General features: G+C 42.1%; 1 protein-coding gene across 1 annotated transcript in view; it reads right to left on the bottom strand.

Moving 5' to 3' along the window:
• Positions 1-6125: 6125 nt before the first annotated feature.
• Positions 6126-14988, bottom strand: part of rph3aa (rabphilin 3A homolog (mouse), a) — a 50390-nt gene continuing 41527 nt past the window's right edge. The window contains exons 9-16 of the mRNA XM_050053837.1: positions 14872-14946; positions 14665-14774; positions 14383-14509; positions 12796-12849; positions 11591-11742; positions 9658-9739; positions 9468-9564; positions 6126-7151 (exon numbers count right to left, since the gene is read on the bottom strand). Of these exons, the coding sequence (XP_049909794.1) occupies positions 7018-7151; positions 9468-9564; positions 9658-9739; positions 11591-11742; positions 12796-12849; positions 14383-14509; positions 14665-14774; positions 14872-14946 (831 nt within the window). The 3' untranslated portion in view covers positions 6126-7017. The remainder of the gene's footprint in view (positions 7152-9467; positions 9565-9657; positions 9740-11590; positions 11743-12795; positions 12850-14382; positions 14510-14664; positions 14775-14871; positions 14947-14988) is intronic.

Below are 14988 nucleotides of genomic sequence, written 5' to 3'. Positions count from 1 at the left end.
CAGCCGGGGGGAGGAAGGGATCTGGTTTGGGGACCTCAGAATTGCATCTCTGCTTTTTGCAGATGATGTGGTTCTGTTGGCTTCATCACATCATGACCTCCAGTATGCACTGCAGGGGTAAAAAGCAGTTGGGATGAGAGTCAGCACCTCCAAATCCGAGGCCAAGGTTTTCTGACAGAAACTGGTGGATTGCGCTCTCTGGGTTGGGAGGAAGTTACTGCCTCAAGCAAGAGAGTTCAAGTATCTCTGGTCTTGTTCACGAGTGAGGGTAGAATGGAGTGTGAGATGGATTGGCGGGTTGGTGCGGCTTCTGCAGTGATCTGGCACTGCGCCAGTCCGTCGTGGTGAAGAGCGAGCTGAGACGAAAGGGGAAGCTTTTGCAGTAGTGACTGAAAAAATGACATCGCAGATACAATTGGCTGAAATGAGTTTCCTCTGTGGGGTGTCTGGGCTCAGCCTTAGAGATAGGGGGAGGAGCTCGGAAATTATGAGGGAGCTCGGAGTAGAGCCGCTGCTCCTTCACACCGAAAGCGGTCCCTTTAAGGGAGCGATCACACCGAGATGAAACGCTAGAAACGCGAAGCCAGTAGAACCATTGTTTTCCTATGATACAGCGCGTCTGACCGACGTGTGTAGACGCTGAAAAGTTAAAATATTTTCAACTTTATGAGCATCAGACGCCAGTAGCTAGCACGCATTGAATAAGCACTTCCAGCGTTTCAAGCGTCTTTGAAGCGTCCGCATCTCTAGCGTCTCATTTCTGTGTGATCGCCCCCTAGAGGGTTCAACATCTGATCAGAATCCCTCTGGGCGCCTCCTGTTAGAGGTGTTCCGTGCACGTCCCACTGGTAGGAGGCCCCGGGGCAGACCCAGAACACACTGGAGGGATTATATATCTCATCTGGTCTGGGAACGCCTCGGGGTCCTCCAGGAGGAGCTGGAAAGTGTTGCTGGGGAGAGGGACGTCTGGGGTGCTTTGCTTAGCCTGCTGCCCCCGCGATCCAGCTCCGTATAAGCAGATGAAAATGGATGGATGAACATGAAAACATTGGGTACACATTTTAGAACAATTTTTAAAAATCTAATTGAACTATGAAAATATATATTGTGGCCAGCTCAGGTTTCTCGATTGCTACCATACTGTCAAAAAAACTCTGTAATAAGTAAAAGTTCTGCATTTAAAATGTTAAAAATATAGAAGTATTAGCAACAAACAGTGCGTAAAGCATCAAAAGTAACGCCATGTGACATGAGTCAAGTGTGGCCCCTAGCACACACTATATGCCATAGCCCCATTTATGTGTTCGAAAGAGTCTGAAGAAGAGGAGGAGGAGAACGTAGATGCAGCCATAGCCAACTTGGCATGCCAATTTTGCAACAAGAGCTCAAAGTATATGCATTAGCATCTGCTAGCATTTAGCAGTGTAGCACTGATTGATGCATGCTGCATTTCTATTGGTTGGTTAGTAGACGTAGGTGGTAACAGCAGCCACACAGTGAGATGGCCAAATTTCTGACACTGTCAGAATTTTATCCCAGGCTGTCTTTGATCACAAGAACATGAGAGCGGCCATCTTTGAACTGCTGACTGTGTGATGTAGGACCACTGTTTTAGAGCCACGACCAAAGATATCGCCACGTTTCTTTCACATAGGTCGTCTTTTGTCTGTGGCAGCCCAAAATCACACAGTGCGTACTGGGCTTAAGAGGCACAATGAGACACCCAGGGATCCTCTTCAGTTATGTTAATTGTGGTAGCACAATTCTGGAATCTGGCTGCAATCAGTTCTGCTGCTACAGGTTTTTATATTTCTTACTCAGTCACAGAGTTGATGCCGGGGAGCCCAGGGTTCAGCTGCAGGCATGCAGGAAAGGGTCCACACCTGAACTCAATCCACTTTATACAGTCTCATCAAGCCAGTCCCCTCCTCCGTCCTGCTCCTCCTCCCTCCTGCTCCTCCTCCTCCTCCATTAGTATTAGTTCCTCCTCCAGGATCACAGTAAGGTTGCAACAAGGCGCTTATAAATTCTCCCTTCAATAATGACCTCTGACACATTAACTTGCTTGCAAAAAGGATGCCTAAAGCCGCTCCACGAGAAGGAGATTGGGAGTGACTGCTTCAGACAGGCAAAGCCACTCTGGAAGACGGCAGAGGGATGACTACAACTTTCAACTACCCTAACTAACAATATAACATTTTAGAAACCCTATCTTTCTGTCTACCTGTCTATCCTAACATTCAAACCACTGGCAGGTGAAGTGATAAACTTTGATCATTTCATTACAATGCATTGTTCTGCCAGAAAACCTTTGGTCCTGGTCTTCATGTGGATGCCACTTGACATGCTCCACCCACTCAAACACAGCTGAATACCAAGTACCTCCCCTCATGGCAACAGCACTCCCCAATGGCAGTGCCCCTCCAGAAGGACAACGCACCTTGCTACACCACAAAAATTGTTCAGGAACTTGACAAAGTGCTCAAGGCGTTGACCTGGCCTCCAAATTCCCCAGATCCCTAACTGATCGAGCCTCTGTGGGAGGTCTTGGTTCCCCACCTCACAATCAACAGGACTCAAAGAATCCACTGCCAACGCTTCAGTGTCAGACACCACTGGACCACAGACCAGTGAAGGGAATAACATTGATCATCATATTACAATGCAGTGTTCTGCTGGTAAAGTTTGGGTCCTGGCATTCATGTGGACATCACTTCAGCGGCACTCCCCGATGGCATTGGTCAAGAGGTCAAGGTATCAACCAAGCCTCCAAATTCCCCAGATCCAAATCTGACTGAGCTTCTGTGATATGTGCTGGTACCCCAAATGTGCCCCTAATTCACGGTGGGGCCTCTTTGGGCTGAACTTGGCTCTGACCTGTCGAGGCATGGACTCAGGACCTCTGGGGTCGTCCAATGGTGTCTGACACTGGGGAGTTCACAGCAGATTCTTTGAGTGCTGTTGGTCATGAGGTGGGGTACCAGCACGTCCACCAGAGGCTCGATTGGATAGAGATCTGGGGAATTTGGAGGCCAGGTTGATGCCTTGAGCTCTTTGTCACTTTCCCCAGGCCATTGTGGCATGGCATGGCGCATTGGCCTGCTGGAGGGGCACTGCCATGGGGGAGTGCCGTTGCCATGGGGGGTACTTGATCTGCAACGGTGTTTAGGTGGGCAGTGCGTGTAAAGTGGTACCTACATGAAGACCAGGACCAAAGGTTTCCCAGCAGAACATTGCACTGTAATGAAATGATCAAAGTTAATCACTTCACCTGTCAGTGCGTAGAACTTGTTAATGTAGATTTACTGAATTTGTTTGAGAGTGAAGATGATATTCATCGCTTATGTTTTTTATCTGTTTATTTTTATATCAGAAAATTACTTTCATTGCTCTGTAAATGAATGTTGAAGATGTTTCTTCAGATAGATGCTTCCTCCCTGAAGGTAAATATCATACCTTTATGATGTGTTGCCTTCACTGACAGTAAGGCGTGGGTGACAGTAAACACGGGGAGGAGACATGAAGGTCGTTTATCAGATTTGAAGCCAGGAGGATTTTGCTCCTTGAAAGGGCAGCTGTACCAACTTTACAAATGATAGTTCACAGATGTTGTGGAGTTGTACTGCTCACGTGAAGGAAGTTAAAGCCCAAAGTGTCTCCAGAGGGAGCCGCACAAAGTCTGATACAGTCCTCATGTGATGAGGTGCAAACATGTAGACTCTCAACCTGCTGCACGTTCAAAAGTAGGTTATTTCTGTTGTGCTTTATGTAGGTTGTAGAGTTAAGTCAGACCAGCTGCACATTTGTCTTGTCACGTATAAATCTTTCCCATCAGTCCTCTCTTCTGATTTATCTTGCTACTGATAGGAAGAGAACAACCCTTGATTCCAAGAACATTGGCACGCTGTGTAGAAAGTAAATAAAAACAGAATATAATGATTTGCAAATCCTTTGTGACCTACAGTACATTCAATTGGAAGACGGGACATTAAATGTTTAAACTGATAAACGTTTTCCTAAATATACACTCAGTCTGAGTTTGATGCCTTCAACAGGTTCCAGTAGAGTCTGGACAGGGGCATGTTTACCAACTTGTTACATCACCTTTTCTTTTGTCGGCACTCAGTAAGTGTTTGGTAACTGCAGACATTATCTGCGGAAGTTGTGAAAGTGAACAGTTTTTAAATTTTTGCTTGATAAACAACTTCAGTTGCTCAACAGTCCAGGGTCACCACTGTTGTATTTTGCACTTTTTAAATGGGAGACAGGTCTTGATCAACGGGTTCTCATTCCCAGGTTGTCAAATACCGAGGCTTTGTCACGCCCCTCTGCGTCTCACAGCAACACACAAGGCACCCTTTAGCGTCTCTATGTGAAGCACAGCTGATAAACACTGTGTTTAATATGAAACAGTTGCAGTTAGGTTTAGGCAACAAAACTACTTTGTTAGGTTTAGAACAAAGATCACGTTGTGGCTTAAGATAACTGACATCAGTGCACAATGACCACACTTCAATAGCATAATATAACACTGACTTTTGGTTTCACAAACTTTAGTCTCATGGATGAAAGTCTGGTTTTGTTCGACTCATCCACCTACAATTTTTCCCGCCCTGCATGGACTCTCTCATTCTTTATTCAGTTCCCAATTCTATTTCCACAGATAGTTTTACGTTGGAGTTATTTGAAAACACTGTGCACCTCATAAAAGAAAAACAATGGTCTTTTGCTAGACATTTTTTCCTTATGTATACAACATGCTAACATTATTAGCACAAGCCTAAGACATTTTGCATTACTCAAATTAGCCTAGTGGCTAGCGTGTTTTCCTCTGCGAAGCCAGGATCAACAGCAACATTTAACAAAGGTTATGTCCCAAAATTTGGCTCCTTACAAGTCACAAGGTTCTGTGACAACAGTTCACTTATACTAGATATGTTTTCCAAACAAATACAATATGCTAACATTATTAGCACAAGCCTAAGACATTTTGCATTACTCAAACTAGCCTAGTGGCTAGTGTATTTTCCTCTGCTCATACAAAGCCAGGAACAACAGCGACATTTAACGAAGCTAACGTTACAAAATTCTGCTCTTTATAACTCACAAGGTTCACAGACACAACAGTTGTCTTATACTAGACATGTTTTCCCCACATATACAACATGCTAGCATTATTAGCATAAGCCTATGACATTTCCTATTGCATAAATTAGCCTAGTGGCTAATGGACTTTCCCTCTATTCATAAGAAGCCAGGGTAAATCAAACTTAAAATGCTATTTTTGTGGAGGCTTTATTGTCTTCACCATTTAATGTTTCTTATCTGTGAAATTGAAGTAAATAAATGTTTCCACTGAGGGAAATGGTTTCAGCTTACAAAAATAAACAGGGTCTATGTTGCTGCGACGTCCGGCAAGATGCACATCAGTCTACATTGTAGGCTGCAGGGTAGAATGCACGTCTATGCAGAGCCTGCACACTAAAGGTACAGTGTCGATTAAACACAGAAGTATTAAAAGAGATTTTTACTCTTAAGAGGTTTTTTTCTGGTTAACTAAAGATTAAATAAATAAATAAAATCCCACTTCAAGTGAACATTGTAGGTAAACCTTAAGAAGAAGGGGTGTTTTGTACAACTGATTTTATTTTAGAGTATCCTTATCTCTGAGTTTAAGGACAATCTTAACCTAAGGTGTTTCATGCAACTGGCCACAGGAGTTTTTTTTAACATTCCACAACTTTCCCAGTCTCTTGTCTCTTGTGTCAGTTTGAACATTAAATATTTTGTCTTTGTTCTGAATTCATCTGAATATAGGTCAGAAAAATATTTGCATATCATTGCATTCTGTTCATATTTTTTCCACAGCTTCCCAACTTTTTAGGAACCAGGTTGCAGACTACACGTTTGTCTCAGCTTAGGATTCAAGGACAGACTCTTCAGAGTGTAACGAGTCTGTAAACTTTTACCCACTTGGACTGAAGACAAGTTTTATCAAGAGAAGTCAAAGTTCACAGAATTCTCAGCTGCGTGTCTGTGTGAGCTGATTGGTTCAAACCTCGCCTGATTCAGACAAAGTTTTCTGCCACATGTCACGGTGCATATCAAAGAAGCACAGGAGCACAGGAAGTGCCAAGTGTCTTTATTAGCCACATGTCTGCTACAGTATTACATGCATCAATATGAACACAGAGCAAAATATTCATCATGTCGCTCAAGACACTTGTGCAGATCTCATTTATGTTCATCTATTAAATATATCTCTGGAGGAATATTTCATGGATTTTCTGGACGTGTGATAACATGGTTGCATGACTGAGTTTGTTCTTCATCATAAAACATCATGCAGAAGCATTTTGGGCATTTGGATTTCTCCAACAGAGAGCTCACACATGCACAGGTGAAGGTGCTGATAATGAGACCAACAAAAGCAAATGCATTTCACATCAACAACAAAAAAAAAGTGAGTTTGTTCACATCATTTTTGGAGCCAAAAATCTTTAAATGTCCCATTTAATATTTAACATATGCATGTTCCACAATAACACAAGTGGTTCGAATGTTATGGTGACGCAAGCACTCGGAACAACATGGTCACATAGAACAGCTGATAACATATGATCCCATATGACAGGAGCACAGATCAACACGAGGACAACAGGTCAGAGACAGAGCAGTGGGATTCCCCTTTGTTGGGCCTAAGGTTGGAGGCTTGATCACAGGGGTCTTATCTTCTCTGTTCAATCATTACTGCATGTTAGGTAAGGTTTATTAATTATATGATACAGTTTATGATCTGATAACAGCAGAAATGGTTTTGTTTAGAGGCTGCTTCATATTAAAAAGAGTCCCGAGGTCAACATCCATGTTGGTCACCTGAAAACTGTTGGAAATGTAGCCTGCACTTTGGGGACATAAAGCAAGAGGATATTATCCATCTACCCGTGCTCACTAAAGACAATATTCTACAAGGAGAACGACAGAGAAAGAAACTACACAGAACAGGTGGAGGACGATTTAATCCTCAAACTGAGCAGTGTTGTCGTGTAGCAGAACATGCCAGCGCTCGATCTTCTTGTCTTTGTTCTTCAGGCATTCGTACCAGTGCTTCAAACACTCTCCTTTAGCCTGGATGCCCAGCTGACATCCTCCTGAAGGCGGAGACAGAAGGGAGCATTAATGTGTAAACAGGACAAAGAGTCTGTTTTATCACGAGGTTCTGTGTGATCCGAACACAAGCAAACAGCCAAGACACATCACACCTGTGTCTATCTCCAGCTGCCTACTTGTGTCCAGATTTGGTTATTGCATATGTCACTGATGCTAATAGTTCAAAGGGCCCCACGCATGGTAATTATGACCACACTTTTGCTAGCTCCTTGCTTGCTAGTCATGTTAGCAGTCTAGTTATTACAGGTGGAGATATCGATATCAGCAGAATCCAACATTCCATAGGGCGAAACAGTGGACGGTCATGACACTGGTTGTAAATTACATTATAACATTATAGAGCATTAGCACACTGTCGCACTGATGACATAGCCTTGCATGGCGTTCTCATGCCCTGTGTGTATATATACCTATGAAAACGTATGCACCAGAATTCATATACAACCCACTTAATCAGGAAGGCTGCAATCATGTGATCAGCGCTGATAGAATTTAAGACGGAAGTAGTATGAAGAGCAAAAGTCCATGTAAGGAGGTAGGATAAGGTGGTGGATGAGTCAAACAAATACAGAACTTTCCCCTGGGAAACCAGTGTTCATGTCCTGTGTTAAACCAAATGAGTTATTTTAAGGTATGTTGTCACCATGTTTTTATTCCTAAACCTAATCTACGTATCTTTACTCTCTAAAAACCTAACTAACAAAACTTTACTTTCTGAAACCTAACCTACAAAACTTAAAGTACAAAACTTAACGTGAAGTACGTAACATTACAACGCCTAACCATGTTGCTTTTCCGACATGACTTTACTTTCCTACACCTAACCTACGTAGATTTCTTTTGCTCAACCTAACTTACGTAATTTTACTTTCTAAACCTAAACTACATAACTTTACTTTTTAAAACCTAAACTACATAACATTACTTTCCTAAACCTTTCATCGCCCTAACTTTCATTTGTGTCCTACTGCGTTTCCTTTTGACGCTGCCGAGTGCCATTTAAGTATAACGGCGATAGGCCCTGTATCATGCCGATGTTAAAGAAGACTTTTTCATCAGTGTCTGATGCCGCAAGTCACTGCCCCAGTGCCGGATTTCGATGACTTTGAACCAGGTTGCCTAAACCTAACCTACGTAACTTTACTTTCTAAACCCTAACCTACGTAACTTTACTTTCTAAACCCTAGCCTACGTAACTTTACTTTCTAAAACCCTAGCCTACGTAACTTTACTTTCTAAAACCCTAACCTACGTAACTTTACTTTCTAAACCCTAACCTACGTAACTTTACTTTCTAAACCCTAACCTACGTAACTTTACTTTCTAAAACCCTAGCCTACGTAACTTTACTTTCTAAACTCTAACCTACGTAACTTTACTTTCTAAAACCTACTTTACTTTCCTAAACCTAACATACACAACTTTACATTAAGTACCTAACATGACAACGCCTAACCATGTTTCTTTCCCTAATGTAACCTGCATAACTTTACTTTCCTAAACCTAATCTAGATAACTTAAGTTTAGTACGTGACATGACAAAGCCCAACCATGTTTCTTTCCCTAAACATTACCTACATAACTTACTTACTTATTTACTTTTATAAACCTAACCTATGTAACTTTAAGTAAGTTAATAACATGACAACATGTATTTTTGTTAGATATCATACAAACTGTTGTATCAGGATACTTTGAGTCCTTGTCAGGGATGCATCAGGACAGCAGCAGACACTACCGTGCACACTACAAAAGAAATGTGCTCAAATCCATCCCAGACCACCTTTGTCACTGTCCACTTGTGATGCAATCACCAAAGACACATGTTAATACCAGGTATAAACACAGCTTAAGAGTCTTTATATATGCTAGCAGATCTAAGAGGCTGTATTTAAGCTAATGTCAACTTGCTAACATATTGATGTTCAGCAGGTATGTTTTCCATGTTCGCCATTTTAGTTTACCGTGTCAGTGTGCTGACATTTTCTAACAGCATCGAGTAGGCTTACAACCCAGGCTAACGGAAGTGTCATTAGTTTTACTGGTGTTTCGTCATAAACCAAAGATAAAAAGTCAGATGATCATCAAAGTTATGAAAATTCATCCTGGGGGGAATGTGAAGTTTTTGTTTATACAAAATTTCAAGGCATTCCATTCAGTAGCTGTTGAGATATTTCCAAAGTGGCGGACCGACTGACCAGCAGACATTTTCGTCCCCAGAGCCCCCAGCATGGCTAAAAATGTCAAATAGGATGAATGACGAAATGTTCTGCAAGATAATATCCACACTGACTTACCAATGAAATCATTAGATTTCCCCATGTCGTAGTCCCAGACAGAGATGTCGAGGGTTTTCTTGGCTAGCTCACCATGTTTTATTTCATAACCAAACTCCTGCAACACAGTAAAGAAACATGAAATGTTATTATGTAATGGTTAAGTTCACAGTATGTGCAGACAGACAGCAGCAGTTCAGACAGAACTGACCTCGTTAAACTCTGGATTCAGAGTCTTCTTTTTTATCTGTGTCTTGTTTTTAGCTTTCTTCCCCATATCTGGCTTCAGACATCTGCAGCACAAGAGAAACATGATTGTTTTATTATTAAATGTTTTAATTAATTAAACACATGTATCACTGAGCTGAGAGTTAAATGAGAGGATTGACACCACTCTCAAATTTGTCCATTGAACATTAGGCTACAGCCAGGATACAGCTAGCTCTGCTCTGTCTAAAGCAGTGGTACTCAGATCATTCACGTCTTTAACTTAAGTAAAATTAGAAATGGCCTACTGTAGTAAAACTACTCTGTTACAAGTAAAAGTCTTGCACTGAAAGTACAATTACCTCAAAATTGTACTCAAATACAGTAAATGTACTCAGATACATTCCACCATGGGTCGACAGGTAAAACGAGAATTACCGCCACATGGTTGTACGCCTCCACACACCAGTGGAGCTCTGACAGTCTCCATCCATGTCAGTGGAAACATGGATGCTTCACGCACAGAAGATCTATACAATCAGCACAGTTTCAAGATTAGAGTCACCAATTCAGTATCTGACCAAATGTCTCCCCTTCTGTTCCTGAGATATGACGTTAAAACATGATGATGTCACAGTCAAGCTGACCTTTGACCTTCATTATTTTATCCTGTTAGACATTTGTGTCAAGTTTGGTCATAATAAGCAAATGAATTCTTGAGTTATGGCCAAAAACATATTTTGTGAGGTCACAGTGATCTTGACCTTTGACCATTAAATTCTAATTAGTTCATCATTGAGTCCACATGAAAAAAATCCATAAAGGTGATCTTGAGATATCGTGTTCACAAGAATGGGACAGATGAGGTCACCATGACCTTGACCTTTGACCACTAAATTCTAATCCATTCATTGTTAAATCTAAGGGGGATATTTGTGTCAAATCTGAAGAAATTCCCTCACAAAAATGAGATGGTTGCAAGGTCACAGTAACCTTGACCTTTGACCACCAAAATGTAATTAGTTCTTCACAAGGTCCTGGTTAGAATTAAGTAAGTGGATGTTTGTGTCAAATTTGAAAAAAAAAAATCATCAGGGTGATCTTGAGATATTGTGTTCACAAGAATGGGACAGATGAGGTCACCATGACCTTGACCTTTGACCACTAAATTCTAATCAGTTCATTGTGAAATCTAAGTGGATACTTGTGTCATATTTGAAGAAATTAACCTCATAAAAATGAGATGGATGCAAGGTCACAGTGACCTTGACCTTTGACCACCAAAATCTCATCAGTTCATCACTTAGTCCTAGTGAAAAATGAGTAAGTGGATGTTTGTGTCAAATTAAAAAAAAAATCCTTCAGGGTGATCTTGAGATATTGTGTTCACAAGAATGAGGCAGACAGGGTCACAGTGACCTTGACCTTTGACTAATGACCACCAAAATCAAATTCGTTCATTAGTAAGCCCAAGTGGATGTTGAAATTCCCTCTAGTCGTTCTTGAGATATAGTGTTCATGAGAATGGGACGGATAGATAGAGCCACAGCTATCGCAGCCATGGAGTCATGAATAATAGCCAACAGTAATTTGCTTTTTATAACTTTTTGTTTTGTATGGATGAAACAAACGTGCGTTTTCAACGGAGTTTAGGATACGATGGGACGTGTTATCAGGGGACAGAGAAAAGGTGCGGGCTTCGTGTTCAAAGCGGAGGTCAAGCACAGAAAGGGTGCTGCTAAACTCTGTCATGTTGACTTTGTTAAACGCCATGGTAACATCAAGAGGATTGTGAAGGATGGTGGTAGGTAAGCTAGCAGTTTCCTGTTTCCAGTCTTTATGCTAAGCTAAGCTAACTGGCTGCTGGCTGTAGCTTCATATTTCATGTACAGACATGAGAGACTATTTCTTTAACCATGTTCAGGTTAGGTACATACACTTTGACGAATGGGTCAGAGTATCCGTTGGAGTCCATGGCAGCCAGGTGAGCACAGCGGACGACGCCCACGATCAGACGACCCTGCTGACTGTTGTACAACAGTGACACCAGGATACGACCCCTCTCCTCTGAATCCTCACCTTCATTCAGCTGCACACACACACAGAAATATATATACACAAGTAATAGAGAGCACAAAGTAACAGGACTTCATTTCAGAGATCTGAATGCTTCTTTGCCTTCTGCACATATCTGAAGGGATTATACAGTGATTATCATAATATCTACTAATGGAAGATAATGTAAGTGCTTAAGTACAAATTATCTCCATCTATAGTATTATGCAATAAGCTTAACTCCATTTACATTGACATTTTGTACATCACACTGACAAAAAGACTGAAAAAAACATATTAGTCCGTCTTTAAACACTGTCTGGCTTCCCGCTGCAGTCTGGCTCTAATGAAGATGCTTTTTCTTTAATGAGTCATGAACATGGACGGATTACTGAGCAGGCCTAATGGGCACAGGCCCAGGGGCCTAAAGTGCCAGAGGCACCGTGGCACTCACCTGCAAAATGTCACTAAAATGAACACGAATCGACCAGGAAGAGACTCAAAATGACTTTAGAGAGAAATGTAAGGACTACAAATAGGTCAATGGAACTACAAATTTAGAAAAAAAACAACAGTAATTTCCTAATACAGCTGGTATCTGCTGGAAACCAAAACAATACAGGCACTCTCTTTTCCCCAAATATGAAATCTTGAATCATCACCTTGTGAAAGTCACTGGTACTATTTTCATACACTGCTGTGTCACTGCAAAGTGAGTTCCCATCATGAGCGACTTTATGAGTGTAAGCTGAGAGCGGAAACAGTGAATATTTTAATGATATTGATGAAGAAATTTAATGTGGGTCAATCACGTCCGGCTGAGACCCAATCTGCTTAATAAGGTCAGTATCAGATAGATACAGCTGTGGCACAGACGATGAGCCATACCAGGCTTTGGACACACACAGTACGTTGGTTTTGGTCTTTTTGTGGGTTTACTGACCATGAGAAAAATGTAGATTATCACCAGCTGTTCTCTCTTCACACTTTTACTCTCATATCTACACAAATTGAATTCTTTGAATGCAGCAGAAAGGTCCAACACTATCCAACACACAGTTCTCTGAGATCCATGTGAGGGTCTTACATCATCCTCATAGAGCGCCATGCCCCGAGCCGGTCCTCCCACAGCCTTCTTCACCTATAAAGAGAGTAAACCAGTGGTTAGCATCATCATCATCATCATCATCATCATCTTCATCGTCACCACTAGCTCTGTTTTCATTACTCTCTCTCTGTACACACTAACAGCTCATTCCCACCAGATCTGGTGATAGAGAGACATTTCCTACGGAGAGCAGGGGAACCAGTCACGCAGCAGTCATGGTGGGAGTGTTCTTGTGAGTTTGGAGAAGAGCTTGGGGCACATTCACCTGTCTGTATTTGCATAAAGTAGACTAGATTTATGCGAATGAGTCCGTTGAGCACAATGCACCTGGCTTTGGACACTTGGACCGTGCTGTCAAACTTGGTGATGTCAGTCTAAAGTAAAATAAGATTCAGTGTGGCACTGCCAGTTTCTCAGCGTAAGTTCAGTCAGGAAAACTTTCTTAATGCTATACCCATTCACAACTCTCTCTCTATCCCACTTCCTCCAATCAGCTGACTGTGGGCGTTCCCTCTCCTTATTATCCAATCAAACTTTGCCACAATCTCCTTCAGTCATTTTTGCTGCTGCTGCCAAACTTGAAATCTTTTCTCCTCTCTGCTCCTGTCAGGCAGAATTATCGCGCTCTCTTCACTTCCAGTCACCTTATCTAGAGCCCACTCCTCTTCACATTCTGATCCTCAGCTCCCTCTTCACCTCATCTCATCATCACCACCAGCATCTAGACTGGCGAGGTTTGCTAATCCAGTGGTTCCCAACTGGTGGGTCGTGAGTCCACTCTGAATGGACCACAAGTGACTCACAAATGTGTCAGGTTTGTAAGAAACACACTTTATTTTCAAATACGGTGAATTTCCAGCGCCGTTTCCAGAACAGACAGCTACTTGACAGAGACGGCAAACGAGCTCGACAACACGGCCAAACACAAGTGAGTAAATATATTAAACTGTGAGGACCTTGGACTAATGACTAAGGAAGGGTCTGGACCCTGTGGCTGGACCAGTTGGGAACCACTGCCCTAATCTAGTGCGTCTTTACATCACAATGGGGTCTGTTCGCAGTTCTCATCTTTGTGTGCACATTTCTTTCAGAACGAGTCTCTCCTGATTGAAATTATTTTGGTGGACTGTTTCGACGGAATAACAAAGTTTGTGAGCAGGCCGCAGAGAACCAGGGACTGCCCAGCGAGCAACACATTAATCCAATCAAGTGCATCCCATGAAAGTTAACGTCACCAGTGGGAGGCCCATCAAGCAGCCAGTTAAGTGAAGCAGTGTGTTTCCAAACGCCCTCACTAGATCTGCTGGAAATTAACTGCATTTGATTCAAAACAACTTAGAGACAATGAAAAGGTGATGTAGTAGAGAAACAGTTTGGGATGTACACTCACTTCTTGCTTCCTATTTGTATGTTAAATTTGAGGCTAACACCAGCTTAGTTTAGCTTAGCTTAGCATAAAGACAGGAAACAAGGGGAAACAACACAGCTAGATTACACCAAGTCCCCCTAAATACTCCACACTGAACCTTTAACAGTCTGAGATGTGAGTGTCGTCCTCGGGCTCACCGGGATCACTCGCTCTAAACAAACACTGAAGGTCTTCTTCTGGTCAAACTTCAGTTTCTTCAGAGCGACTCGCGTCTCTCCGATGAATTCATTGTGTCCAAACTTGTCCTCGTCGCTCACAGAAAGCCTGAAGACACACAGTGTAGAGTACATTTACTCGAGTACTGACGTACAAATCTGAGTATTTCCTTCTCATGCTACTTTCTACAGTCTACTCCTCTACATCTCAGAGGTAAATACTGTACTTTGACTTGGTAGGAGGAAGGTTAAGGTTGCTCTTACCGGAGGGTTTTGCGTGACATTTCGTCGTCAGTGATGCCGTGATACACCAGAGTCTCGTTCCACACTGGATTCAGAGTGGCTTTAAGTGTTTTGGTGCGAAGCTTGTTGGACTGAGAAAAGACAACGACATAAAAAACTGATAACTACATCAGAGCTGCACAGCTTATTTTAAATCAACACCTTTTAGTTATGTTAACATTACTCTACCTTACTGGCTCCAGGTAAGAGGTGCAGCTTCACATACGGGTCAGCGAGTCCGTTGGAGTCCATCGGCTTCAAACCCTGAGACACACACAATAAAACAAGTTATCCACTGTAATACAG

This window comes from Epinephelus moara, chromosome 9 (assembly GCF_006386435.1).
Source record: "Epinephelus moara isolate mb chromosome 9, YSFRI_EMoa_1.0, whole genome shotgun sequence".
NCBI lineage: Eukaryota > Metazoa > Chordata > Actinopteri > Perciformes > Serranidae > Epinephelus > Epinephelus moara.
The sequence above is the reverse complement of the archived record's forward strand: the minus strand, read 5'-3'. Positions and strand labels throughout refer to the sequence as shown.